This window comes from Suncus etruscus, chromosome 8 (assembly GCF_024139225.1).
Source record: "Suncus etruscus isolate mSunEtr1 chromosome 8, mSunEtr1.pri.cur, whole genome shotgun sequence".
In the NCBI taxonomy this organism is placed as follows: domain Eukaryota; kingdom Metazoa; phylum Chordata; class Mammalia; order Eulipotyphla; family Soricidae; genus Suncus; species Suncus etruscus.
Genome location: NC_064855.1, coordinates 123667845 through 123695120, shown reverse-complemented (window position 1 = coordinate 123695120; position 27276 = coordinate 123667845). Strand labels below are relative to the sequence as shown.

The 27276-nt window shown below is 58.2% G+C and overlaps 2 protein-coding genes across 3 annotated transcripts in view; one reads left to right on the top strand and one right to left on the bottom strand.

The window, feature by feature from the left end:
* Positions 1 to 2401: 2401 nt before the first annotated feature.
* On the top strand, positions 2402 to 17948 carry RAB20 (RAB20, member RAS oncogene family). The gene is made up of 2 exons (XM_049778149.1): positions 2402 to 2573; positions 17346 to 17948. The coding sequence occupies exons 1-2, from the start codon at positions 2402 to 2404 to the stop codon at positions 17837 to 17839; spliced, it is 666 nt and encodes a 221-aa protein (XP_049634106.1). The 3' UTR covers positions 17840 to 17948.
* A 1496-nt stretch (positions 17949 to 19444) lies between these two features.
* The window catches only part of COL4A2 (collagen type IV alpha 2 chain), an 81098-nt gene continuing 73266 nt past the window's right edge, over positions 19445 to 27276 (bottom strand). For both annotated transcript variants that reach the window (XM_049778090.1, XM_049778091.1), the window contains 18 exons: positions 26964 to 27134; positions 25970 to 26113; positions 25721 to 25843; positions 25407 to 25588; positions 25261 to 25324; positions 25060 to 25134; positions 24701 to 24808; positions 24118 to 24225; positions 23874 to 23945; positions 23633 to 23758; positions 23159 to 23275; positions 22337 to 22498; positions 22150 to 22248; positions 21804 to 21950; positions 21563 to 21679; positions 20883 to 21074; positions 20049 to 20335; positions 19445 to 19826 (listed from right to left, as the gene is read on the bottom strand). In XM_049778090.1, the coding sequence (XP_049634047.1) occupies positions 19569 to 19826; positions 20049 to 20335; positions 20883 to 21074; positions 21563 to 21679; positions 21804 to 21950; positions 22150 to 22248; positions 22337 to 22498; positions 23159 to 23275; positions 23633 to 23758; positions 23874 to 23945; positions 24118 to 24225; positions 24701 to 24808; positions 25060 to 25134; positions 25261 to 25324; positions 25407 to 25588; positions 25721 to 25843; positions 25970 to 26113; positions 26964 to 27134 (2552 nt within the window). In that variant the 3' untranslated portion in view covers positions 19445 to 19568. The remainder of the gene's footprint in view (positions 19827 to 20048; positions 20336 to 20882; positions 21075 to 21562; positions 21680 to 21803; positions 21951 to 22149; positions 22249 to 22336; positions 22499 to 23158; positions 23276 to 23632; positions 23759 to 23873; positions 23946 to 24117; positions 24226 to 24700; positions 24809 to 25059; positions 25135 to 25260; positions 25325 to 25406; positions 25589 to 25720; positions 25844 to 25969; positions 26114 to 26963; positions 27135 to 27276) is intronic.

Genomic DNA, 27276 nt, shown 5'->3' with positions numbered 1-27276 from the left:
TTGGGGGAGGAGGGGAGGAGAGTTGACAGAGTAAATTGACACTTCTTTTGTTTTGTTTTGTTTTTGGGTCAAAGGGGTTCCTCCTGGCAGTCATGGGGGATCAAATGGGATATCAGGATTTGAACCACCATCCTTCCTGGATCAACTATGTGCAAAGCAAAACCCTACCCTGTGCACTCTCTCTCAGCCCCAAATTGACACTTCTGGTTAAATTATTATTTTTTTCTCAAAAACTTGAGCAATTTTAAGTTGTGTGGAATTTAATTTAATTTTTTTTATGTTTTGTTTTGTTTTTTAGTAACACCCGGTGGGACTCAAGGGTTACTCCTGGCAGAGTTGGGGGACCACATGGGATGCTGAGGATCAAACCTGGATCGGCCACTTGCAAGGCAAACTCCCTACCTGCTGTGCTATGGTTCTGGCCTGCTTATTGTTATTTTTTAAAGTTGTGTGACATTTTAAAACAAGCATGCCAGGGAGCCAGAGAGACAATAAAGTGGGGAGGGCACTTGCCTTGTACTCAGCTGACCTGGGTGTGATCCCTGGCATCCCAGAGCCCATCAGGATCGATCCTTGAGCACAGAATCAGGAGTAAGTTTGAAGCAGCATCAGGCGTGGCCCTAAAACCCAAACCAAACTAAACAAGCATGCCAGGAACTGGGCTTCGTGCTGGCCAGTCCCTGGCAACCCCACCTGTACCCTGAATCCTGCACCGAATGCACCATTGCTCAACCACTGAGAAATGGTGGAGACCCTCAGAGGCTCTTCTTGAATGATGGCAGGTGGGGGTTTAGCTCAGTGTGAGCACTGCATGTGTGAGCAAGGCCCGAGGGTGTATGCTACTGTTCCCTGGAAGCTGGTCACCCATCACTGGGCGTAGGTGAGCAGTGCTCCTTGCCCACTCAGAGAGCCCCACCTTACTGTGAAGGCCGACTGTCCCCGACGGTGAGGCCAGGGGATCCCGGCCCCTGCTGTTTAGACCATATTGTGAGGGTCAGCTGCCCCCCGCCCCAGTCAAGCCAGGAGACCCCTCCTCCTGCAGTATAGGACTTTACTGGGAGTGTCAGCTGCTTCCCGATAGTGAGGCCAGGAGACCATGCTGCCTGGGGTCTGCTCATTCTCCACCTCATGCTTGTGTCCCCCAGCCTGGGGCTAATGTTGCAGGGGACAAGTAGGGGCAAATGCCAACAGACTGATGCTGTGCTTTGGATGTGCTTGGGGAAAATGTTACTCCCCGGACAAAGAGATTGCCTGTCCCGTAGCACCCATCCCAGCAGTGGCCCTGGCCTGCGTCCAGGGCTGTGGTTCTCGGCTGTCCCCTGCAAACAGTCCCAGGGGTGGCCAGGAACAGTGCTCCTGCCAGGCACTTCTGAACTCAGCGCTGTGGGGTGATCGAAGACACATTGCAAAGCCAACTGTGAAGCGTCCAAACCCACGTTGCAGCTTCTTTCCGAGAGACTCTCCGCTTCCAGAATGGAAAAGTCGGGGGCCAGCAGTGCAATCCCCCAGCTTAGCCCAGGCTCTCCTTTACAGAAGCCCATCATCCCAAAGGACCCAGGTTAATGCGGGGAGCCCTGCTGGGAGGTCCCTGCACCCTTGCATCCGCGGGAGGCAGGGCCGCTTCCCTCTAGAGACCCTGGGAGTGGAGGGGGGGTCAGTGTGGACATCGGTGCATCAGGTGGGGGGAAAGGTGAGGCTGCACGGGACCCCCAGGACTGAAGGGGAGACAGCCCAAGGGTGGGTCCGAGAGAGTGGAGGGGAGCCGGGGCAGGGGAGCAGGTCCTGGGCTGGAGGCTGGAGGGCAGGGGCAGAGGACAGAGGGGGGGGGGCACTTGGCTGCGGCACCGGCCAAAGGTGGGAGCGGGGGCGTGGCCTCAGTGGAGGCGGGCGTGCCGTGTCGGAGGGACATCTGCAGGGAAGGGGCGTGGCTGTGAACAGGGGCGTGGTCTGGAAGCACGTGTCCGGGCAGCTGGGCGTGCCTTAGGGGCGTGGCCGGGAACGACGGGCGGACCCGAAGGTGGGCGTGTCTTCGGGAAGGGGCGTGGTTTCGAGGCCGAGTGCTTCTTCAGGAGGGGCGTGGCCCGAAAGGTGGGCGAATGGGAACGGGCGCGTCCGGGAAGTAGGGTCGAGTCGGAAGGAGCGAGTCGGGGCGTGGCTCGGAGCAAGGGGGCGTGGCCCGAAAGGTGTCCGGGCGGGTGGGCGGGCCCGCGGGCTGGGCGAATGGGAGGGCGCGCCGGGGCAGGTGGGCGTGTCCCGGCGGTGGGCTGTCCGCCGACGGGCCGGGCGCGCTCAGTGCCGGCGGGTCCCCGAGGCGGGCAGGGAAGGAAAGGGGAAGGAAGGGCAGGGAAGCGAAGGGCAGCGAAGGGCAGCGAAGGGCCGGGCGGCGGCGGCGGCGAGGAGGATGCGCAAGCCCGACGGCAAGATCGTGCTGCTGGGCGACGTGAACGTGGGCAAGACGTCGCTGCTGCGGCGCTACACGGAGCGGCGCTTCGCGGACGCCGTGAGCACGGTGGGCGGCGCCTTCTACCTCCAGCCCTGGCGCGCGCTGCACCTGTCGCTCTGGGACACGGCGGGTGAGCGGACCGGGAGGCGGGGGGGGGCGAGGACGGCCAAGGGGGGGGCGCGCTCGGCAGCTGCGGGGATCTGAGCTCGGGCGCTTCCCGCTCCTCTCTCTCCCTCTCTCTCCCCTGGCTCTCTGGCTCTCTCTCTCTGGCTCTCTGTCTCTGTCACTCTCCTCTCTGTCTCTCTCTGTCTCTGTCACTCTCTCTCTGTCTCTCTCTGTCTCTGTCACTCTCCTCTCTCTGTCTCTCTCTGTCTCTCTCTTCTCTGTCTCTGTCACTCTCTCTCTGTCTCTCTCTTCTCTGTCTCTGTCACTCTCCTCTCTCTTCTCTGTCTCTGTCACTCTCCTCTCTCTCTGTCTCTCTCTGTCTCTCTCTTCTCTGTCTCTGTCACTCTCCTCTCTGTCTCTCTCTTCTCTGTCTCTGTCACTCTCCTCTCTCTCTCTCTGTCTCTGTCACTCTCCTCTCTGTCTCTCTCTTCTCTGTCTCTGTCACTCTCCTCTCTGTCTCTCTCTTCTCTGTCTCTGTCACTCTCCTCTCTGTCTCTCTCTTCTCTGTCTCTGTCACTCTCCTCTCTCTCTCTCTGTCTCTGTCACTCTCCTCTCTGTCTCTCCCCCCTCTGCCTCTCTGTCTCTCTCTTCTCTCTCTGTCACTCTCCTCTCTCTGTCTCTCTATCTCTGTCTTTGTTTCTGTCTCTCTCTCCCCTCTGTCTCTCTGTCTCTGTACTCTCCTCTCTCTCTCCTCTCTCTCCCTTGTCTCTCTGTCTGTCTCTGTCTCTTTCTGTCTCTGCCTCTCTGTCTCTCTCCCTCTCTCTGTCTCTGTCTCTCTCTGTCTCTGTCTCTCTCTTCTCTGTCTCTGTCACTCTCTCTGTCTCTCTGTCTCTTCTCTGTCTCTGTCACTCTCCTCTCTCTTCTCTGTCTCTGTCACTTTCTGTCTCTCTGTCTCTTCTCTGTCTCTGTCACTCTCTCTCTGTCTCTCTGTCTCTTCTCTGTCTCTGTCACTCTCCTCTCTCTTCTCTGTCTCTGTCACTCTCCTCTCTCTCTGTCTCTCTCTGTCTCTGTCTTCTCTGTCTCTGTCACTCTCCTCTCTGTCTCTCTCTTCTCTGTCTCTGTCACTCTCCTCTCTGTCTCTCTCTTCTCTGTCTCTGTCACTCTCCTCTCTGTCTCTCTCTTCTCTGTCTCTGTCACTCTCCTCTCTGTCTCTCTCTTCTCTGTCTCTGTCACTCTCCTCTCTCTTTGTCTCTCCCCCCTCTGCCTCTCTGTCTCTGTCTCTCTCCGGAAACTCCGCCACTCACGTGCTCACTTTCCCTGGGCGGCGGGGGAGGGCCGCCCGACGACAAGTGCTTTTGCCCGAAGAGCACGGCCTGCCTGGCCCGAGAGGAAAGAGGACACGGGCGGGTCGGGGGCCCCTCGTCTTGCCCACCGGGTTCCGTGCTGCAGCCCTGTGGTCCCCCCCGAGCCCACCAGCGTCAGGAGGCAGCCGTGAGCGCCTCCAGGTCCCCGGCCCTCCGCCACACTTAGGTGGAGGTTAGCGTGTTGACTCCAACCATGTTCTCCCTTCCCCACGCAGTAGTAAGCGAAGAGAGCTCAAGGCCTTGGAAATTTGTGGGGTGGTGGTGGTGGTGGTGAGGGGCCGTGGGGGCCACACTCGCGGTTGTTCCTGGCTCTGTGCTTCGGAGTCACAGACCCCCCCAGAGGGAGACCGATGGGCCCTGTGTGGGCTTTTGAACCTGAGTGGGAGCTCAGTGCCTTCCATACTGTTTGCTCTCTCTCCCTCCCTCCCTCTCTCTTCCCCTCTGTCTCTTTTCTCTTCTCCTCTCCTCTCTCGCCCCAGAGTTTGGAACTTGGGGCCCTGGCAACCTTTTAAGAAGTCATGCAGGACTGGAGAGATAGCATGGAGGCAGGGCGTTTGCCTTGCATTGCAGAAAGAGGGTGGTTCAAATCCCATATGGCATCCCATAGGGTCCCCCGAGCCTCCAGGAGCGATTTCTGACCATACAACCAGGAGGAACCCCTGAGCGCCGCCGGGTGTGACCCCCACCTCCCAAAAAAAAAAAGAAGTCTTGTCAGGGGGCTGGAGTGATAGCACAGCGTTTGCCTTGCACACAGCCAACCTGGGACAGACCTGGGCTTGATCCCGGCATTCCACAGGGTCCTCTGAGACTGCCAGGGCCGACTTCTGAGCACGAACCCCTGAGCGGTGCCGGGTGTGACCCAAAAACCAAAAAAAAAGAAGTCATGTCAGAGCCTGTAGGGCATTTGCCTTACACTTGAACAACATGGGTTCAATGCCTGGCATCCCAGATAGTCTCCCGAGTGCAGAGACAGGAGCGAACCCTGTTCAGGGGTGTGCCCCTGAAACAAAACCAGGTCATGTCCAAAGACCTTGCTTAGAAATCTTTATGTTGGAGGTGTCCAGTTGGTCCCAGGGTGCCCTGGCTCAGTCTTGAGCAGCCTCACGGACCCTGAGGGCTGGTGGTGCCCATCAGTGCTGGACCCCACTTCAGGCCACACTGGTCTGTCCCAACTAAGAGTTGCCAGCTAGGTCTCTGCTCTTGTCCACCCCAAGTCTCAGCTTTGCTCTCCCTGAGAACACAACAGTTCTGTCGGAAGGAGGGTCCTGATGCTGGGGGCCTCGCAGGCAGAGTGGGGTCGGACTGGGGGTTCCCTGGGCCAGAAAGCAGGGTCCTCATTCTGTCTGGGTGCTCCTTCCTCTGTGGGTCTGGCAGGGAAGACACCAGGACTCGCCTAGGGGGTCCCTGTTCTGGGTCTCGGGGGAGGGAGAGGCTGACACGGGCCTGGGTCCATCCTATCCTATCCTGGTGCTGAGGATAAGGAAGCAGCATCTTGGAATCTGTTCTCCTTGTGGGCTGGGTGTTGGGCTCTGTCTTAGGAAGCTCCCAGGGGCTGGGGCAGAGGTGGTGGTAGGTAGGTGAGGCCGAGGGCGAGGATGCCGTAGGTCCACCTGTCCTGGGAGAGGCGAGGATGAGGGGCTGCTGCACACGGCCTCTTCCCAGCACATGGGACCCACATATGTGTGAGGCGGAGCAGGGATAGAGAGGGATCGGAGGAACCAGAGCCGGAGCGGATGTATCCCCGCTGAGGTCAACCTGGGTTTTACCTCCGCCTCTACCTCCTGGCCACTTCCTGATGGGAAGTGACTCAGAACTGTGGCTCACCATAAAGACACAGGCACATGCGTGCGCACACACGTACACATGCAAACACATCACTCGGCCTGGAGCCGGGTGAGCCTCGGAATGAGGGAGACCCACGCCAGCCCGCCTAGAGCTGCCGGAGCCTGTCCTAGCTTCTCCTTAGCTGATGCTGCACCGTTGGCACCGCACACGACCCCAGACAGGCGCAAACAGCCACGTGCTCAGAGCATCCCACGGCAATGAGGGGGGCTGGGGTGTGAGGCCCTAAGGGGCCCTGGGTAGAACGAGTTACAGGCCTCAAGGAAAAGGCTCAAGGATGGATGGGCGGATGGATAGACGGACAGACAGATGCGCAGATGGCTGGCTGGGTGGAAGGTGGACGGGTATTTCACCTGGGGAATCACAGGCCCTGTGAGAAGGAGCAGCTCAGGTCCCCAGGAAGGAGAAAGGGCGACTGACAGAGCCCGAGAAGAAGTAGTGTCTGAAAACTGGCCCAGATTTGGCCACAGCACGTATTGCCAGTTCCAGGCAGGAGCTCCAGGACTCGGCCTGTCCCAGTTGGATCCAAACGCGGAGCAGGGCTGCCTGTGTGGCTTCCCTGCAGGAACGGGAGCGCCGCTAACGGGGGCATAGTTCTGTTTGTGGCACCTCGGTGGGACCCAGGGGCTTCTGCGTGCTGGGCCAGTTTTTTGGGAGAAGCCGCCTCCCTCCCCAGAGTCTTACTCTGGCTTACGAGTCGACTCCAGAAAGACTCATCCAGATGCATCAAGAACTTCTCACCAGTCTCTTCATTGACAGATTGACTCTGGTGGGTCAGCCTTGAATGTGGTTCCACATGCTGCTGCCACATTCATGTGGACGCCATCGGTGGTCCATGGGCATTGGCCTGTTGACCTCCATGAATCATGGCTGTGGTTTGTAGCTCGGCACATGTGAGGCTTCACCTGTGCTGTCATGGACATCAATGATGGAGTATAGGAAGCCAGTAGTGGAATGATGTGTAATACGGTTCAGGAAAACACCAGTCTCCCTCCCCACACTTTTTTTTTTTTGGTATTGGTCCACACCAGCAGCGCTCTGGGGTTACTCCTGGCTCTGTGCTCAGGAATCACTCCTGCCAGGCTTGGGGGACTATACTGGGATTGAACCCAGGTCAGCCATGTGCAGGGCAAATACCCTTCCAGCTGTGCCATCGCTCTGCCCCTGCCCAGACATATGTTTAAAAGACCTTTTGTCGGCCCGGAGCAGTAGCACGGCTGTAGGGCATTTGCCTTGCACGAGGCTGACCTAGGACGGACTCGGGTTCAATTCTCAGTATCCCATATAGTCCCCTGAGCCAGGAGCAATTTCTGTGTGCAGAGCCAGAAGTAACCCCTGAGCGCTCTTGGGTGTGGCAAAAAACCAAACCAAAGGGCTGGAGAGATAGCATGGAGGTAAGGCGTTTGCCTTTCATGCAGAAGGTCATCGGTTCAAATCCCGATGTCCCATATGGTCCCCCATGCCTGCCAGGAGCAATTTCTGAGCATGGAGCCAGGAGTAACCCCTGAGCACTGCCGGGTGTGACTCAATAACCACAAAACCACACACACACACACACACACACACACACACACACACACACAAACAAAACAAAAAGGCCTTTTGTCTTTATTCGTTTGTTTTGAGGCTACACCCAGTGATGCTCAGGGTTTCCTCCTGGCTCCACACTCTGGCATCCCTCAGGGATGCTCAAGGGCCCCTCTGGGATGCTGGGGATGGAACCCAGGTTGGTCACATGTAGGGCATGCCTGTTGACTATGGCTCTGGCCCCCGACCTTTTGCCTTGAGAGGTTGAGAGGTCACGGTTGTCTCCCAATTGGTTCTGGGTTTTGAGCTTCACATCTGTTTGTGGGGATGCTCTGAGGCCTCCCTGCTTCCACCCTGGTCGCTCCAGTTTGACTGTGTGAGGAAAGCCAAGTTGTCTGCAGTTTCAGGTGATCATGAATACATCTGCTCTCAAGGGTCGCCTGGGTTTGTGGACCCTTTCTCAGACAGCATTCGGTCTTCCTCAGACAAGTCCAGCCCACTCCAGATGGTCCAGCCCTGCTTCTGCTCTCCTCGATCCGCACCCACGGCCAGTCTGTCTCCTGATAGTGGGATGCGCAGGCTGCCACCATCTGCCTGCCTGCTTGTCCGTCTGTCTGCAGTGGCTCCCTCAAGTGTCCCCCCCCCCCCTTTTTTGTGGTAGACAGACAGCCTCGGGCTCGTGGGCAGCGCAGCCCAGCCCAGTCCTGTCCTGAGCATTGCTGGGCTCAGGCGTGGTGCTGCGGAGCCAGCCTGTCTCGACCGTCTCGGTCCATCTCACTTCCTCTTTCTGATGCTGGAAATGGTTTTTCCAACATCCCTGGGCGAGTTGGCGGCAGGGCAGGCTGGCCGGTGTCTCCACTCCAGGCACCACTGTGACTTCCCCTCACCCGGGCTCCCCGCTGACATGAGGGAAGGCTCTGATGGCTGGACAGTCTGGAAAGCCCCTGCCAGGCCCAGAGCTCCAGCCAGTCTGGGCATCAGGTCGTAACATGTAGGGGGAGTATCAGGGATGTGGGGGCACCAGACTCCACTCTTGGTCCCCTGGTCCCTGCTCGTAGGTGGCATCCATTCATCCCATCTACTCAGTTTCTTGGGTACCTGCCTCTGGCTTAGTGCTTCCTGGGACCAGCTTTTTTTTTTTTTTTTTTTTGGTTTTTGGGCCACACCCAGTAACGCTCAGGGGTTACTCCTGGCTATGCGCTCATAAGTTGCCCCTGGCTTGGGGGTCCATATGGGACACCGGGGGATCGAACCTCGGTCCGTCCAAGGCTAGCGCAGGCAAGGCAGGCACCTTACCTGTAGCGCCACTGCCCGGCCCCCTGGGACCAGCTTTGACTCCACCCAATCACCCCAGTAGGCGGTGGGAAACTTGGTCTTTGAGGTTCTTGGGGAGCTGAGCTGTAGGTTGGCCCCCACCAGCCCCACAGTCCCTCCTGTCTTCTTTTCCTGCTCTGGGAATTCCTTTGTGTCCTCCTGCCCTTAAGCCCCTCAGCAGGCTCGTGGGCACTTGCGGGCCCGCAGGACCACATGGCGGGGGGGGGGGGGCAAGTCCTGCAACCCCTGAAAGTGGGGAGGCAGCTTGTTGGGCGCCATAGGTGTGATGAGAGACACTTCCAGAACCTCTGCCCTGCTACCCGGGCTCTGGCCTCGGTTGTCTGAAGGAGGTGGAGTGACCCCACTGCCCCATCTGCTGAGACTAGCTCCCGCGCTGGGAGGTCAGCATGGGTGAGGCGACCAGTCAGTTCCGAGGCTTATGGCAGCTTTGGGTGCAATGATAGAAGAGCACAGCAGCTTCCTTGCACGTGGCCAACCCATTTCGATTCCCAGCATCCTATATGGTTCTCTGAACCCCACTAGGAGTGATCCCTGAGCATAGAGCCAGGGTATGGCCCTAAACCAAGTAATCAACCAAAACCCATTTTTTTTTTTTTTTTTTTTTTGGTTTTTGGCCCACACCGGGCGGTGCTCAGGGGTGACTTCTGGCTGTCTGCTCAGAAATAGCTCCTGGCAGGCATGGGGGACCCTATGGGACACCGGGATTCGAGCCAACCACCTTTGGTCCTGGATCGGCTGCTTGCAAGGCAAACGCAGCTGTGCTATCTCTCCAGGCCCCAAAACCCATTTTTTTCCTGTCTCTGGATGCCAGACTGGACCTGGGGCCCCTCAGCTGAGGCCTCTGCCACATGTCTACGACTTGTCCTTCTTAGAGACAATGCTCTAGGTCTGCACATGTGCATATGTGATTATGAAGCAAGATTCTTTTTTTTTTTTTTGTGGGGGCCACACCCATAGTGCTCAGGGATGACTTCTGGCTCTGCACTCAGAAATCACTCACGGCAGTGCTCAGGGGACACCATGGGATGCTGGGGATTGAACCTGGGTTGGCCACGTGCAAGGCAAATGCCGTCCCCACTGTGCTCTTGCTCCAGCCTCTGAGCAAAATAATTTAGTGAACAAAACTTTAGAAAGATGTGAAAGGAGGGAGAGAAAGTGTTCAAGCACGAGTGTGTGTTTCTCCAGAGGGAGATCGGGCAAGGGAACCGTGTTCAAGGGAATATATAGACCTGAGGAGTGCGCCTGAGAGCCTAGCTGGACCTGCAGGGCGGATGTGCGGGGGGGGGGGGGCCAGGCTGCCCATGTGACCTTTGGCCTCCGGCATATCTGGCCTCTCATTGCCCTCAGACAGGCTGACCCAGAGGGTGACCATCAGAGCATGGGAAACAGAGTTTCCCTTCGTTTCTGAAAACTCAGCACACTTGGCCACAGGCTTAGAGACTGATGCATACATCGCCAATGTTTAGTAACAATCCCGAGTGGTGAGTCTCTTCCGGAGAGGTTTCTAGAAGGGCTGGCAGCCTCTGTGGGGCTCCTGCTGACCACTGCCCAGCTCTGTGGGGTTTCACCTAGCCAGAACAGGGACTAAAGGGAGACAAGGCATGATCTCACTTGCCATTTGGCCTCTGAGCACTGCAGCATGAACACTGTTGGCTGGACTTAGGCTCAGTGCTCCAGTAGGGGCGTCTCTGTCTGAGTGCTTCCTGGGGAACTCACACAGGCACAGTGTGTGGCCGTGAGGACAAGTCTGGGGCTCCCACATACCCCCGGCAGGCAGGAGAGGGCAGCCCCTGGTAGCTGGCAGGTTGTAGTCATCCTGGCTGATGGCCGGTGGCTGATCCATCCTGAGCTCCAGGCCAGCAGGGACAGTCCTCGTCCTTTTGGACTGAGTCAGAATCCACAGATAGGGCACTCATGGTCTCTCTTGAGTGAGGACATGCTGCTTCAGGTGAGAGTGGAATCAGTGTGAGGGAGAGAAGGACAGGAGATACTTGTATGTTCTGGTGTTCTTCGCATGTGTTTTTACATGTAATTCTTATCACCTGTTGTTTATTAATTCATTGATCTATTGTCCACCCATCTACTCATTTCTCATTAACAGACACATGCATCCACCACCTATCTACTCATCAGTCAACCCATCCACCCACCCATCACTCATATCTGTCCATAGTCCATCAGGACATCTGCACTCATCCATCTATTATCAATCTGTTTATCCATCATTCATCATCATTTATTTATCCATCTGTTATTTTCCATCATCTTTCCATTTGCTATGCATCTGTCATCCATTACTCCGTCAGTTCATTACCCATCCATCCATTCATCCATCCACACATTTATTCATCCACACATCCATCCATCCATCCATCCATCCATCCATCCATCCATCCATCCATCCATCCATCCATCCACAATCCACCTACCCATCTATCTACCCATCTATCTGTCCACCCACCCACCCAGCACCCCTCAACCGATTCATCTATCCATCCATCATCCACCACCAACCCACCCACCCACCCACCCATCCATCCACCCACCCACCCACCCACCCATCCATCCACCCACCCACCCACCCACCCACCCACCCACCCACCCACCCATCCATCCATCCATCCATCCATCCATCCATCCATCCATCCATCCATCCATCCATCCATCCATCCATCCTATACCCATTTGTCACCTGTAGCAGGTCAGCCCCTGAAGAGGTTGACTGATGGTGGGATGGAGAATGAGGCCCTTTTCTTCCAGCTCGGAGCACGCGTCTGCCACCCTGTCTAGCCCACGGTTCTGAGGTGAAACGGCGGGTAAACAGCTCGCAGACAATCAGGCTCGTGGAAATATTTGCTTTATTCGGATGGACAAAACTGAAGTCCAAAGACTCAGATTCAGTTCCAGCCAGCAAAAGGCTCCCGCCTTCCACAGACCCTTGTTCTTATACTCCAGAGTCAGGTCCCACCCCATGGTGGGATCAGATACCAACCAATGGTGGAAGCAGAATCAGGTCCTACCCTAGGGTGGGGGCAGAATGCCAGGTCACACCCTAGGGTAGGGCACAATCACCTAATCAGATTAGGGTGAGCAACATAGTAATCCCCCAAAACATTTTCATACACAACAGTCACCCACCACTTATTCCATCCCATATTTACCTACCTGTCCATCTCTGCTTTATTCATCCACTCCTCCCTCCCTCACCCATATCTACCTGTCTATTGCCTGACTAGAATCTGCTCACTCATCTCTAATCGTGCGTTTTCGTGGTAGCTGAACACACATGGAACACTGTAAAGGCCCCGGAGTGTGGAGGATGTCCAGGTGCTGTGAGCTGACAGTCGTCACCTTCCTGAATGAGGTGACTGGCTTATCCTCACTGAAACTTGAACTTCCCTGCTAGACCCCAACCCCTGGTGACTTTTGTTTTTGTGGATTTCGCTATGGCAAGGAGTTACTAGCTTGCCTTTTTGGGTTTAGTTTTGGGGCCACACCCAGCAATACTTGGGGCTACTGCTGGCTCTAGACTCAGGGATCAGGTTCCCAGGGTTCTACTCCAGGTCAGCCGTGTGCAAAGCAAGTGCCCTCCCTCCCCACTGTACTCTGCCACCTCTCTGACTCCATCACTTGACTTTCACACAGAACAGGGTGATGACCTCGGGGATGTGTGGATAGGTGGCAACTTGTTTCTGGGCCCAGGTTCAGGACTTGGTGTGACGCACCAGACACTGGAGCTTCTGAAAAGCCCTTTATTCCCCAGGACTGCCAGAAAGGACAGTCTCGCCTCTTGGGTACAGTTGCTGTCTGTGGGTCTGTGGGATTCTGTGGGCCTAGGGACACGGTGTCCAGGGGACTGACCACTGTAGTGCTCCAAACGAGAAGTCCTGGGGGATGGTAGCATTTCCAGGAAAATTGCTTGATTGAGTTCAAGAGTTTCTTCTGGTATTTGCAGGAGCATTTTGACTTCAGAGCATGTTTGTCCAAGGGCTGGAATGACTTTCATTTCCTGCTTTTAGAAGTACAGAATTGAGCAAGTCATGAAAAACCTGTTTCATCATCTTATTCGGGAAATGACCCCAGACAATGGATGCCTATTGAAGAAAGGAGAGTCAAGAGGGGGGTGAGAGTGCTCATGGAATTTCTTTCCTTTTTCTTTCTTTTCCCTTTTCAAGCTCTCGGGCTAGGATCTTGGCCACACCTAGGGGTCCTCAGGCACTATGCCTGGCTCAGTGTTAGTGCTCAGGAGTGACCCCTGGAGGGGCTCGGGCCCCCGTGTGTGCTGCTGGGCACCTGAATTGGTGGTGTGATCACCACAGATGCGTGCCAAACAGATACTGCCTGTCTTGTACCACCTCTCTGAGTCCCTCTTTTTGGAGTACTCCCAAGCAGTGCTCACAGTGTGTGGGCATGGGGCCAGAGAGATAGCATGGAGGTAAGGCATTTGCCTTGCATGCAGAAGGTCGGTGGTTCGAATCCCGGCATCCCATAGGGTCCCCCAAGCCTGCCAGGAGCGATTTCTGAGCGTAGAGCCGGGAGGAACCCCTGAGCGCTGCCAGGTGTGATCCAAAAACCAAAGCCAAAAACAACAAAAAACAAAAAACAATGTGTGGGCACCGCTCCTGGCGGAGTGTTGAATGTGAGACCGGTGCTGAGGGTTTTCCAGGCCCTCTCGGCGTTTCCCTTGTGCTTTGTTGTTCGAAGACCTTTCAGCTTCCTTTGCTTTTGGTTTATTTTGGGGGGCTCGACCTGGCAGTGCTCAGAGCCATGTGGTGCTCACCTTCTTTTCAAGGGCCTACCTACCCTGCCGCCGGAGCTCAGCTGGGGCTCTTGTTCATGTTCCTGGCATGGCTAAGGCTTGCTGTGAGTGGGGCCCCTCTGCGTGGGAGCTGCCCTCTGGCCTCCCACGGAGCACATGGGCCCTTCAAGCAGAGCCTCGGAACTAGCCATGCGAGCAGCCAAGTTGGTGTCCTAGAGCCGAATCATGTGCTCATTTCTTTTTGTTTCTTTTTTGGGGGGGAGGGCTACACTCGGTGTTACACAGGGCTAACTCCTGGCTCGGTGCTCAGAAATCATTCCTGGCGGTGCTCAGTGCTTACTCCTGACTTTGTGCTCAGGAATAACTTCTCGCGGGGCTCAGGAGATCCGATGGGATGCTGGGGACTGAACCCAGGTCGGCTGTGTGCAAGGCAGGTGTTCTCCCCACTGTCCTGTGGGGGGGGAGGGGAGAGAGAGAGAGAGAGAGGAGAGAGGAGAGTGCGAGAGAGAGAGAGAGAGGAGAGAAGAGAGAGAGAGAAGAGAGAGAGAGGGAGAGAGAGAGAAGAGAGAGAGAGAGGGAGAGAGAAGAGAGAGAAAGAGAGAGGAGACAGAGAAGAGAGAGAAGAGAGCGAGTGAGCGAGAGAGAGAGAGAGAGAAAGAGAACGCTTGAGCAGTGTGTTTGTGTGTGTGACGTTTTAGTTTTTCTTCCCATTTTTGGTGGGCGAAGTTGGTGCTTTGGAGGCCCGAGGGCCCCTTACAGCGACTCTCGGCCACCCAGGCTGCTGCTTGATGTGGGGCCTGAGGATGTGGTGCTGAGCCCTCCCAGGCTGCCCAGGGGTACTGGGTTCCCTGTGTTGTGGGGAAGGCCATGGGCAAGGCCTGTATACATTCTCTTCTGTGCCATCTCTCCAGTCCAGCTCTGGTTTCTTCTGGAAGGGGGAGCCATTGTCATGGTGGCCGCTTCCCTGTGAGGCTCACTCTGACCCCGCCAAGCTGCCGGCTCTTGTCTCCCCTGGCTGAGTGTCCTGACGTCATGATGTTTCCCACCTGGTGAGCCCAGCAGGCACAGTGAGGGCCTGGCATGGGAGTGGCTCGTCCTGTGTGGGAGTGGGGCCGCTGGGGTACGCAGGGGGACACGCCCAGCCCCTTCTCGGGAAGTGCAGGTATGCGGTGATGGGAGCAGAAATGTCCCAGTTCTGAATCCTGGGGATGAATCGGGGCTCTCGGTCACACGTGGTTGCCTCATGAGCTGGACTTGGGACTTTGTGGGTGGCGGTGTGGGGCCCCTTGGGCCCGTGCTCTGAGGGCTCAGTGCCCTCCCATGCTGGCAGGAAGGCAGGGATGGTTCCCCTCCCCCTATGCAGTGAGTGCAGCTGCTCCTCACATGGACCGACCCCTCCCTCTGGGCCCTCCTGGGGCCTCTCGACAGGGCTGGGTCAGAGACAGAGGGACAGAGACAGGGACAGAGACAGAAGAGAGAGACAGGGATAGGCTCAGAGACAGACAGGGACAGAGGACAGACACAGGGCAGGGCTGGGCAGAGCTTCACAAGGCCTCACTCCTGTGACTGTGGCCAGGAAGTACCTGCCCACTCCTGCATGTTGGTGGGTTTCTGGGGTTACTGTGCCCTCAACTCTTTTTCTTGGAGACCTGTGAACCACCAGTCCCCTTCAGGCCTGCCCATCTCCCTTCATTCACAAGGGCGGATAATGATGGGGGTGGGGGGGAGTGGAGATATAGAAGGGCATGGGGGACAGAGGGAGGAGGAGGAAGATCAGTTTCCCACGAATCTGGGCTCCCCCACCTGCAGCGCAGGGTTGGGGGCTCTGGCTCTGGGCTCTGCAGGGAATCAGCCCAGGGGCCAGGTTGGTGGGGATGTGGGTGTTGCCTCAGGACCCTGGGGATCTCTCTCTTTTTTTTTTTTTTTTTTTGTGGTTTTTGGGTCACACCCAGCAGTGCTCAGGGATTACTCCTGGCTCCACGCTCAGAAATTGATCCTGGCAGGCATGGGGGACCATATGGGACGCTGGGATTCGAACCGATGACCTTCTGCACGAAAGGCAAACGCCTTACCTCCATGCTATCTCTCCGGCCCTCTCTCTCTTTTTTTAACACCTTGATTACAAACATGACTGTAGTTCGGTTTCAGTCACAACAAGAACACCCCCTTTCACCAGTGCAACATTCCCCTCTCCTTCCACTCACACCCCCTGCCTGTATTCGAGACAGGCAGTCTACTTCTCTCACTCATTAACATTGTCATGGTAGTTGTTAGTGTTCCAACTGCACTCACCCCTTCCTGAGGTGAGCTTCATATCGTGAGCCAATCCTTCCGGCCCTCATCTCTGGGCATTATTACAGTAATTCCTTGATTTTTCTTAAAATCCATAGGCAACTGAGCCTATTCTGTGTCACTCTCTTTTTTTTTTTTTTGGTTTTTGGGCCACACCCGGCGGTGCTCAGGGGTTACTCCTGGCTGTCTGCTCAGAAATAGCTCCTGGCAGGCACGGGGACCATATGGGACACCGGGATTCGAACCAACCACCTTTGGTCCTGGATCGGCTGCTTGCAAGGCAAACGCCGCTGTGCTATCTCTCCGGGCCCACTGTGTCACTCTCTCTCCCTCTGACTTATTTCACTCAGCATAATAGTTTTCATGTCCATCCATATATAGGAGAATTTCATGACTTCATCTCTCCTGACGGCTGCATAATATTCCATTTGTATATGTACCATAGTTTCTTTAGCCATTCCTCTGTTGAAGGGCATCTTGGTTGTTTCCCAAGTCTGGCTTTTGTAAATAGCACTGCAATGAATATAGGCTTGAGGAAGGGATTTTTGTATTGCGTTTTTGAGTTCCTAGGGTATATCCCTAGGAGTGGTATAGCTGGATCCTATGGAAGCTCAATTTCCAGTTTGTTTGTTTGTTTCGGTTTTTGGGTCACACCCAGCAGCGCTCAAGGGTTACTCTGGCTCTAGGCTCAGAAATCGCTCCTGGGCAGGCGCGGGGGACCATATGGGATGCCAGGACTATCCTTCTGCATGCAAGACAAACGCCCTACCTCCATGCTCTGCTCTCTCCCTGGCACAATTTCCAGCTTTTGGAGGAATCTCCTTATTGTTTTCCATAAAGGCTGGACTAGACGGCATTCCCACCAGCAGTGAATGAGAGTTCCTTTCTCCCCACATGTCCGTCAGCACTTATTGTTCTTGTTCTTTGTGATGTGTGCCAGTCTCTGTGGCGTGAGATGGTACCTCATTGTTGTTGCACCCTGGGGAATCTCGTGGGAGCAGGGGAGACATTTTTTCCAGGATACACTCAGTTTATTTTGGTTTATGGGCTGTACCTGGCCTCGCTTAGGAGTTCCTCCTGGCTTTGTGCCATAAATCACTCCTGGCAATCTCGGGTTCCTTACGGGATGATGGGAATCGAACCTGGATTGGCCATGTGCAAGGCAAACGCCCTCCCTGCTGTGCTGTCTCTCCGGCTGCAGCCTCCCAGATACTCTGCTCCCCAGCCCTTTTTTTTCTTTGGTTTTTGGGCCACACCTGGTGACGCTCAGGGGTTACTCCTGGCTATGCACTAAAAAATCTCTTCAGGGGACTATGTGGGATGCCAGGGATTGTACCCAGGTCCATCCTGGGTCAGCCGAGCACAAGGCTATCGATCTGGCCCTGGGATTGTCTTTCTGCCTGCGGCTGACACCATGCTCCTTCAGGGGCTTGGACCCTGGGCAGCAGCAGGGGCGGGAGGGCAGTTTCGGGCATAGGCACTCGATGATGACCACTTCTTGTCCCCCTGCTGCCCCGTGACCTGCCCAAGCCTCCACGCCTCGCTGGCACCCAGGGCAAGTCTTGAGGGCCAGTGGGAGGGCCCAGTCCCAGCTCCAGCTGTGGACACTCCCCTCCTCTTTCCTCTCCCAGCCGCAGTCCCCCCACCCCCACTCTGATGCCCTCCTTGGTCTGTGCAGGGCGGGAGCAGTTCCACGGCCTGGGCTCCATGTACTGCCGCGGGGCGACTGCCGTCATCCTCACCTACGACGTCTGCCACCTGCAGAGCCTGCTGGAGCTGGAAGACCGTTTCCTGGGCCTCACCGACTCCGCCAGCGCCGACTGCCTCTTCGCCCTGGTGGGCAACAAGGTGGACCTGTGCCAGGAGGACCCGGCAGGCAGCTCCGAGGCGGTGCCACGGTTGGCCCGGCAGGTGCAGCCGGAGGACGCGGCGACGCTCTACAAGAAGATCCTGCGGTACAAGATGCTGGATGAGAAGGAGGCGCCCACAGCTGAGCAGATGTGCTTCGAGACCAGTGCCAAGACCGGCCACAATGTGGACCTGCTCTTTGAGACGCTCTTCGACATGGTGGTGCCCGTGATCCTGCGGCACCGCGCCCAGGGCCCACCGCACACTGTGAACCTGGACAGCAGCGAGCCAGTCCGTCAGACCCGAGCGGGCTGCTGTGCCTGACGCAGCCCAGTACCCCCTCCCCCGGACGCTTCAGGCCCCTCCAGATGGAACCCCAAGTGTCTCCACAGTTCAGAGACAGGAAGGAGGCCTTAGGGTGCGTGGGGGCACCCAAAACTCCCCCATACGGCCCCATATGGACAGCTCTGGGGGTGCATTGCTGCTTGCACCCATGGTTCCACCAAGAGCCCCTCACTGGGACAGCCAGGGCAGTCTGAGAATCTGTCCAGAATGGGGGATGGAGGGAATCTGAGGCTTCATCCAGTTGAGGCTGTGTGGGCGCCTCCTTCAATTAAAGGGGGGTGTGAGGCACTCAGTGTGGTCTCTGTGGAGTTCATTGTTTTATTTTAGAGCCACCCCCTGGTGGCACTCAGTGCTCACTCCTGGCTTTGATTTCAGGGTGCCTGGACCCACCCAGGGATGCCAAATACGACCTGCAACTGGAGTGAGGGAGGGAGGGGAAAAGAGGGAGTAGAAACATTATTGCCTTTATTTCTGCACATCTCCTACAGTCTGCCCAGGGGTTAAGCTAGAGAGGAGAGGGAGGAGGGAGGGAGGGAGGGGAGGGGAGGAGAGAGAGAGACATAGACATCCATGCTGTCTCTCTGGCCCCAGGTCCTACCTTTTAATAGTAGACATTGTCAGCTACAGGGGCCATGTCCTAGTTCAGGGCATTGTACTCAGGGCTCACTCCTAGCTCTGCACTCAGAAATCACCCCTGGCTGGCTTGGGGGGCCCCCTGGGATACCTCGGTTCGAACCTGGATCAGCCTTGTGCAAGCCAGTGCCCTTCCCACTGTGCTATGGCTCCGGCCCCCGTGACCAGAACCTTTTGTTGGGGACATGGTACGATGGCACTTTCTGAAAGAGCACTGGATGGGAGGCATTGGGTTCAGGCAGGATGTGGGGCCCCTGCGGGGAAGCTGGGACCTGCACAGGACTGATGGGGGCCAGAGTTGCACAATGAGGCTTGTGTGTGTGAACTGTGACGTGTCCGGCTGCTTTGCTGCCCCGAGTGACCCTGGATCCTGGCATGGGTTCGAATCTCGGCACTGCAGCCCACACCTGTGAGCACCCAAGAAACTCCAGATGGTCGTTTGAGGGGTTAAAAATATCCGAAACCATATTTATTCACAGGCGTTCCACAGGACAGGGCTGCCCCCACAGAGCACGAGTCCCACCCTCCAGACACAGGACACAGGTGACTTCCCACCTTCCAGGCTCCGTGGCGGCCGAGTAGACCTGTTGGGGCCGAGCACTGTCACAAGAGGGAAAGGCATGGCTGGGTGGCTGCGGCCCCAACGGCCCTCTGAGGGGGCGTCGGGGAGCAGTTTATGTGGGAGCTGACGAGTCATGGGGCTGGGAGCTGGGCTGGGGGGCAGGGATGTGAGCAGTGGGGAGGAGACCGTGAGGAGGGCGAGGCGTGGCTGTAGGGTGTTAATACTGAGGCGAAAGGGGTCCCCAGGGGACAGGTGGTGCCAAGTGCTGGACCTGTGCCAGGTGGGGAGCCCCCAGGTCGGGGGAGAGGGGAGGGCTGAGGTACTGAGTCAAGAATAAGCACCAAGCAAGGCCCGAGGGCACTTCAGGTCGGACATGAGCACCGGACCTTCAGACACACGCGAGTGCTCCCAGGTCCTTCAGACCCTGAGTGCTCCTAGGTTCTCCGTCCACACGCGGGTGCTCCCATGTCCTGCGGGCACACGCTGCTCCCAAGTTCTCCAGGCACCGAGCGCTCATAGGTTCTTCATGCACACCTGGCAGCGGCTGATGTGCGTGCGGATGAGCCCCGCCTTGAGCGTGTCCGCCTGAGGCGAAGGCTGGAAGTTCTGCTCGGCGATGGTGGTGAGCCAGAAGCTGTACTTGTTGGCGTAGTAGTGGCAGGTGCCCCGGGCACCGTTGCACTCGATGAAGGGCGTGGCACGGAAGTCCTCCAGGCAGCTGCCCGGCGACACCAGTGACTGGCCGCCCCCTTCGTCACCGGCCGCTGTGTGCTGCACGGGGGAGAAAGGAGGGAGACAGGGCTGTGAGCAGGCCGGCTCGCTCCGTGTCCACTCTGACTACACCTGCCACAGGGACCCTGCTCATCATCACAGCATCAGGGACGGCTCATAACACAGACGGCCTTCACGCTGCGTCGTGGCCTGCCTGGGCGTCCCGGTGGTCTGTGGAACCCAAGTGGCCTCCTCCCTGGGCCACCCTCCTTTGCCACCTACCATGAGGAAGGAGTAGCCAATCCACAGGCTACGCCACCCCGACGGGCAGTGGGGAATGGACACGTCCTGGCTGTGCACCGCAATGGCCACGGCCGGGGCCTCGCATACGGAGCAGCGGCTGATGTAGGGCTTGATGTCGTCCTCGGAGACGGGCATCATGGGCAGGGGGGCGGTGGTCGACAGCCAGTAGGACTTGTCGTTGCGGCTGGCGTAATAGCAGATGTCGCCCGGGTTGCAGTACAGGAAGGGCATAGTGCTGAAGCGGGCCAGGCAGGAGCCTGCTAGACCTGCAGGGAGGCGTGGAGTGAAGGTGGCTCTTTCCGCTTTCGGAAGCTTCCTCGGCACCCTGGCTGAGCAAGGACCTCAGGGAACAGCACTGGCCGTTCCAACCTGTGTCCTCCTCGGGAAGTGGGCTGCAATCCCGAAAACCCCCGCTGCCTCTGGGGGCCCGGCCCAGCTCCTTCACATTGGGGCTTGCAGGCCTGGGGCAGTTGGGTGTCCCCCATCCCTGGCTGCCCGCCCCTTTGCCTGCGGCCTGTCGCATTGGTGTATACTCTTCCCTTTCAGCAGTTGGGCAAGAGGCAAGTCCACAGTAGTGGGGAGACAGCAGATACCCCGAGACAGTGTCTCAAGGTGCTGCAGTCCCTACAGCAACACACCCAGGTCCTGATGTGGCCCCACCCCTAGGCCCTGCTGTGACTCTGCCCTCAGTTTCTGCCTGTATCCCTGCCCTCAGATACCGTGTGACTCCTACTCAAGGTCCTGGCCATGACTTCGCCCCCACGTACAGCCCCTCCACTCCCCTGGCAGTGGCCCTGCCCCCAGCGCTCGCACCCAGGTCCTGGTTGAACGCCCGCTCCTGGCCCTCAAAGTACAACAGGCTGTATCCGCTCCACAGCTTGTTCATGCCCACGGGGCACATAGGCTCCTGCTCCGTCTGGCTGTGCTTCACCAGCAGGTAGCCGATGCTCACGCTTCGGCCTGGCATGCCCGGCAGGCCTGGGGTCCCGGGGCGGCCCGGCTCTCCTGGGGGTGAGAGGGAGCCATCAGCCAGCCGGTCTCTTTCCTCCCCCTAAGGAACCCCAGCAGCCTCCCAGCCTCCTGACTTTGGATGCTTGTGAGGCCTGAGCTGTGGGGGGCTGGTCCCTGCCCCGCAGTGCTCAGCTGTGCCTCCCTGCCGAGGTCCGCCCAGCCCGGGCATTCTTAGAGGATGACATCCCCAGGGCCTCATGGCACAAGTCCTAGGACTCGCTGAGAGCTGCTCACAGCCGTGGCTCAGTCAGTGCAGCTGCTGGGAGGGCTGGATCCCGGTCAGACACAGGGATGAAGTGGCCCGGCCCAGGGGCTGCCTTTTAGACTAGATGAGGAGTCTGAGCTCCCAAAGTCACCGAGCCCCTCGTGGACTTCAGTGGAGGCTGGTCCAGCCTTGGGTGTCTGGGTCTGTGGCAGTGAGGTGCACCCAGGAGGGGTGGCAACAGTGAGGGAACAGTCTTGGGGCCCAGAACACCCCTCACCTTCCTGGCCAATAGGCCCCTGGTTGCCCATGGGCCCCGGGTCACCGCGGAATCCGGGCATGGCAGACACGCCTCCTCGTCCCTGTGCGCCAGGCTTCCCGGGAGCCCCTCGGAACCCTGTGTGGGCAGAGACAGGTGTGGGCATGGGACAAGGATGAGGGGGTAGGGGCACGAATGGGGAATGCGGGATGGGGCAGGGGTGAGGGGGACAAGGGACAGAGATAGGGACACGAACTCCCACCTGGGTCTCCTGGGGGTCCCTGCGGTCCTATATCGCCCTGTGCTCCGGGCGGTCCTCGCCTACCCTGAGGACCCATGGGTCCTGGCTCAGAGACGATCTTCTGGGGAATCCCCACAATCCCGGGGGAACCCAAGGACCCTGGAGGCCCTGGAAGAGAAGGAAGCCATATCAGCACAGGAAGCCACTGCTGCCACCCCTCTTCAGACTTGCAGGCTGAGGTTCACTAGGAACTTTCTGGAACTTTTCTGGCCAGCTTCATCTGCTCCCTGGGGCCTAGGGATGGCACATGACCTCTGCGGTGTCCCCATTGGGTGATGTCACTGGGGCAGCAGGCACCCCCACTTACCAGGCCTTCCGCGGTCACCTTTGGGGCCCGCAGGACCTCGGTCCCCGGTCCTTCCCACAGCTCCTGTGTTCCCCATAAAGCCCGGTTCGCCACGGGGGCCTGGGGATAGAGCAGGGCAGTGAGAACCTATTTTGGGGTGTCCCCAGGAGGGGATTCCAGGAGGAGAGTGACAGGGAGGGACACTGACCTTTCTCTCCAGGGAGGCCAAACACACCGGGCCGGCCCTGGGGGCCAGGCTCTCCACCCCAGCCTTTGGATCCGGGGGTTCCTGGGTTCCCGGGGGCCCCCTCATCTCCTTTGCTTCCAGGAAGTGCAGCAGATCCAGGTGGGCCCGGGGGGCCCCGATAACCTATGGATACAGGACAGGACAGGACGTGCAGCCCGTGAGTTTATTTCCACCTCCTGGCTGCTGTTTCCATTTTATGTTTTGTTTGTTTGTTTGTTTGGTTTTTGGGCCACACCCAGCGGTGCTCAGGGGTTACTCCTGGCTATCTGCTTAGAAATCGCTTCTGGCAGGCACGGGGGACCATATGGGACGCCGAGACTCGAACCAACCACCTTAGGTCATGGGTCGGCTGCTTGCAAGGAAAACGCTGCTATGCTATCTCTCCGGCCCCCCATTTTATGTTTTGTTTTTTGTTTTTGTTTTTGGGCCACACCCGGTGGCACTCAGTGTTTACGCCTGGCTCTATTATTCAGGGAGTCACTCCTGGCAGGCTCAGGAGACCCTAAGGGATGTAGGGATCAAACTCAGCTCAGGTGCGTGCAAGGCCCCCGCTGTTCCTATTTTAGCCACTTGGGGGCGCATGGCCCAGCCAAGAAACCAGGGCAGCACTGTGGCCTCTCATCTGTGTCCCCCACTTCCCATCCCTGATCCCACCCTGCTGAGCATCTTCCATCGCTGAGACATCTGTCTCTCTGGGGGCTGTGCTGGAATCGGGAACCAGGTCTCGGCCCCCAAGTCCAGCTGCTGTGGGTCTTGTAGGACCCACGGGCAAGGACAACTCACCTTCCATGCCGAAGATGCCAGGGGCCCCGACGTCACCAGGTGCCCCAGAGATGTTGGATTGGGGGGTGATGCCGGGGAAACCCCTGTGTCCGGGGCTTCCAGCTGGGCCGCGGTTCCCTTGGGAGGGAAACAGGCCAGAATCAGCCCCTGCCCCCAAGACTGCTCCTCCCTGTGCCTTCACATGCACAGCCACACGGGTGTGGGGTGGGCGGCTGGGGCGTGCACAGGGCTCCAAATCACCAGAATCCTCTCAAGCCAAGGAGCAAGTGGGCCACTGTGCGCAGGGTTAAAGGGAGCTGGAAGGACTAGACGCTGTTTAGGGCTGTGTGGCACGAGTTCTGGGCAAGACCCAGGGGACCCCGCTTCCCTGCAGCAAGAACCCGTGGTGTGACCTCTTCTGCAGAGAGACATCCCAGGACCCTGGCGTCCGGCCCCAGTGGGTGTTGCGGCTGTCCCACTGTTCACGCCACTCACCCGGTATTCCTCGCTCCCCCTTCTGTCCTGGGTCTCCAGCAGGGCCTGGAAAGGTGTTGGGCTCTCCGGGCTCCCCCCTCTCTCCCACAGGGCCGGGGAAGCCAGGGTCTCCGTGGCCTTCAGATCCTGGATGAGAGAAGGCGCCTTGTTCACCACTGTACACGCACCCCTGCGGACGGGGGGTGGGGGGGGTGGGGCTCAGGGGTGGGATACCCCGGGCTGATCCCCGCCAGCCTCGTACCTGGGGATCCTGGGAAACCTTTGGTGCCTGGCAAGCCGTTGAGTCCTCCGATGCCTCTGGGGCCTGGGAAGCCTGTGTGGAGTGATGGGGTCACTCTCGGGATTTTCGCCCTCAGGGATAAACCACTTCCTGCTGGGTTGATCTTTCTCCCTGGTGGCCGGGGTCAACCGTAGAGGGGCAGACGAGAGGGTGCACAAGGGAGCCCCTCCTGGAAGTCCTGTCTTGCAGGGGCGGACTCCCTTACCTGGCAAGCCGGGAGTCCCTGGCCAGCCGAAATCTCCTTTCTCTCCCGGCACTCCAGCACGTCCGGGCTCACCCTGAGGCCCCGTGAGGCCCGTGAGCCCCGGAAATCCTGGGGGGAGGAAACCATGGAGTCAGAGCCCTGAGACCAGAAGGACCCTCCTGAGGGGTGAGTCCTGTGGTGCACACGTGGCCGCACATCCTCCATCTGATTGATATGGCTGAGCTGCTTCAGATTCTGTGCCCTGCACAGAAGTGGGGGCCCAGGACAGGGCCTGAGGCTGCCTTGGGATCGGCTGTGGGGCTCGTACCCCTCTGCTCTTGGTTGTCTCCAGATCCAGGTCTCAGTTCCAGGTCCCCAGAGGGTCCAGGCACTCAGGTGGTTTGGGGGCTACACTCGCTCTCGTGACCCTTCCCATCACTCTCTGGGAAAACTGTCTGCCCCAAACCCACCAGGGTGCTTCTCTGGACATCGTTAGGGGGTACAGGAAGATGCCTTGGCCAAACAGGGCCCTGAATGAGGATCCTGAGGGCTCCTGACTTGAGGTGCTGCCTCTGAATCCTCGGGCCCAGGGCGGGATACTGACCTGTTTGTCCTTTCAGCCCCGGGGGCCCTTGAACGCCTGCCATGCCGGTGATTCCCGGGAAGCCAATGTCGCCCGCCGCACCCTTCTGACCGAAGAATCCCTTCCGACCTGCAGTGGGAGGCGGCTCAGGATGGGCCCCAGACCCTGAAGGGTTCGAGTCCCAGTGCCAACCATCTGCCCCCACAGCTCAGCCTCAGCCAGGACTTCCCATGCGTCCACCTGCTGCTCACATGGGCCTCCCGACTCAGCTCCCGGCCCACCTCAGAGCACCCCTTAGGGACTCCCAGGGTGCTGGGCTGTGCTGGTGGTGGTGGGGGAATGCCATCATCACTGCCCAGAGTCCCGGCCACCCATGGTACCTGGAATCCCCGAGGTGCCACGATCCCCCTTCAGGCCGGGGGTTCCCGGCAGGTTGATGGTGTCTCCGATGTCACCTGGGACAGGCAGAGCAGTGGTGAGAACCATTTCCGTGAAGACGCCCCTCAGCCCTCCCAGAGTGGCCCACCCTCCGCCTACCCCCAGGAATCACCTGTGCCACCCACATCCATGCCCACACTCACCAAAGTCGCCTGTGGGGCCGGCCTCCCCAAACAGACCCTCTCTCCCCTGGATCCCCTTTTCACCCTGGAGCAGAGCCAAGCACACAGTCAGACCCTGGCCTCTGCTCTTAACCCTTGACCCCTGACTCCTGACCCCTGCCACTCACCCTACTTCCTGTGAACCCTGGGAAGCCGATGATCCCAGGGGACCCGGGCACTCCGGGGAAGCCGGGAGAGCCAGGCAGACCGGGTACACCGATGTCCCCCTTGATTCCTTTGACGTAGCCGGGCTTTCCCGGCATGCCAGGGATCCCTGACAGCCCGGGCACTCCTGGCATCCCGGTGCCTCCTGCAGAGACACATCTCGTTGGTCCTCCCATCAGCTAGCTCCCACCTTTCGGGACAGTCTTGAGCCGTGTGGGGGTGCCACAGGGCTGGGGCCTCAGACCCCTGCCTCTCCCGGGGTCGGGACAGGCCTCACCTTTCACGCCCAGGAACCCCTTCAGCCCCATGGGGCCCTCGTCGCCTTTCTCCCCTTTGATATCCTTCATTCCAGGCTGGATGAAAGGGGGTGGTCCTGGGGGTCCGGGCTCTCCGCGAACACCTGGAAGAGAACAGAACCATCATCCCTTAGTCCAGGGTGCGGAGCCAGGCCTAGGCAGGGAGGGCCGCGGGAGTCTTGTGGTCCTGTGGCCGAGATGGGGAGCTGAGCTGAGCAGAGCAGACTTACCTTTCGCCCCGGGCACCCCGGCCAGGCCCTTCAGTCCGGGCGCCCCAAAGAAGCCGGTTTCTCCTTTGCTGCCTGGTATGCCGGGTCTCCCCGGGAAGCCGGGCATGCCCTGGAAGCCGTCCATCCCGGGGGATCCCTTGACCCCTGCAGAGAGAGGGGTTCGGGGTCAGGGACAAAATCATTGCCTCAGCCCTGCTTGTCTTCTGCCCTCTCCATGGAAACACAGATTCTGACCCTAGGAAACCCTGTTCCCGTTCCACAGAACCTGTCTGTGCCAGCCAGAGTAATACTGAGGGGAGGGTTGGAGCGATAGCACAGCAGTAGGGTGTTTGCCTTGCATGCAGACAACCCAGGACGGATCCAGGTTCAATCCCTGGCATTCCATATGGTCCCCGAGCCTGCCAGGAGTGATTTCTGAGTGCAGAGTCAGGAGTAACTCCTGGGTGCTGCTGGATATGGCCCCAAAACCAAAATAAATAAATAAATAAATAAATAAATAAATAAATAAATAAATAAATGAATAAAATAAAAAATACTGAGAGTACACCGAGAGACTGAGGGGTCACTGAGAATGAGAGACACTGAGAGATTAAGGGGCCTCAGAGAGACTGGGGCCTCAGAGACTGAGCATATCTAAAAGTCTGACTGAGGCTCTTCACCATAGGCCCTTGGGGTAAGAAAGGAATCAGAAGGTGGGACAAGTGACCTCCCAGGTCTACCTGGTGATGGGGCCCCTCAACACACCAGCCCAGTGATGGGGACTCTTAGACCCATCTGCCAAGTTTAGTCATTCAGTGATGGGGAGACGCTGAGGCCTCACAGCTTCCTGGGGTGCCACCCAATCCCCTCTGAGGTATCAGAGGCTGTTTTGGAGGGCAGGGTCTTGTGCAGTCAAGTCTGCTTGTTATTTCAAGGACTGGCCACCCAGCTGGGGGCTCAGGTCAACCTGGTCCTGGGTCCGTCCTGTACCCCAAGATGTGTGACCCCTACTCACCTTTCAGCCCTGGTGTGCCTGGCATCCCTGCCATGCCTTTGAATCCGGAGGGGCCTGGCTGGCCTTGCTCCCCCACGGCGCCTGTGCTCCCTCTGTCTCCAGAGACTCCTTTTATGCCCACAGGCCCTGGCATGCCAACGTCCCCAGGTTCACCTCTCTCCCCAGGTAGGCCTGTGGGAGACGCAGGGTAAGTGGGGGTATCTCTGGGTGGGTGAGCAGGTGTTCCAGAAGAAAGTTGGGGGGGGCGGGAGGGAGAGCCCACAGGCGTGGCTTGAGGTATGTGTGAGGGGGCTGGGGCAGGGCGAGGTAGACA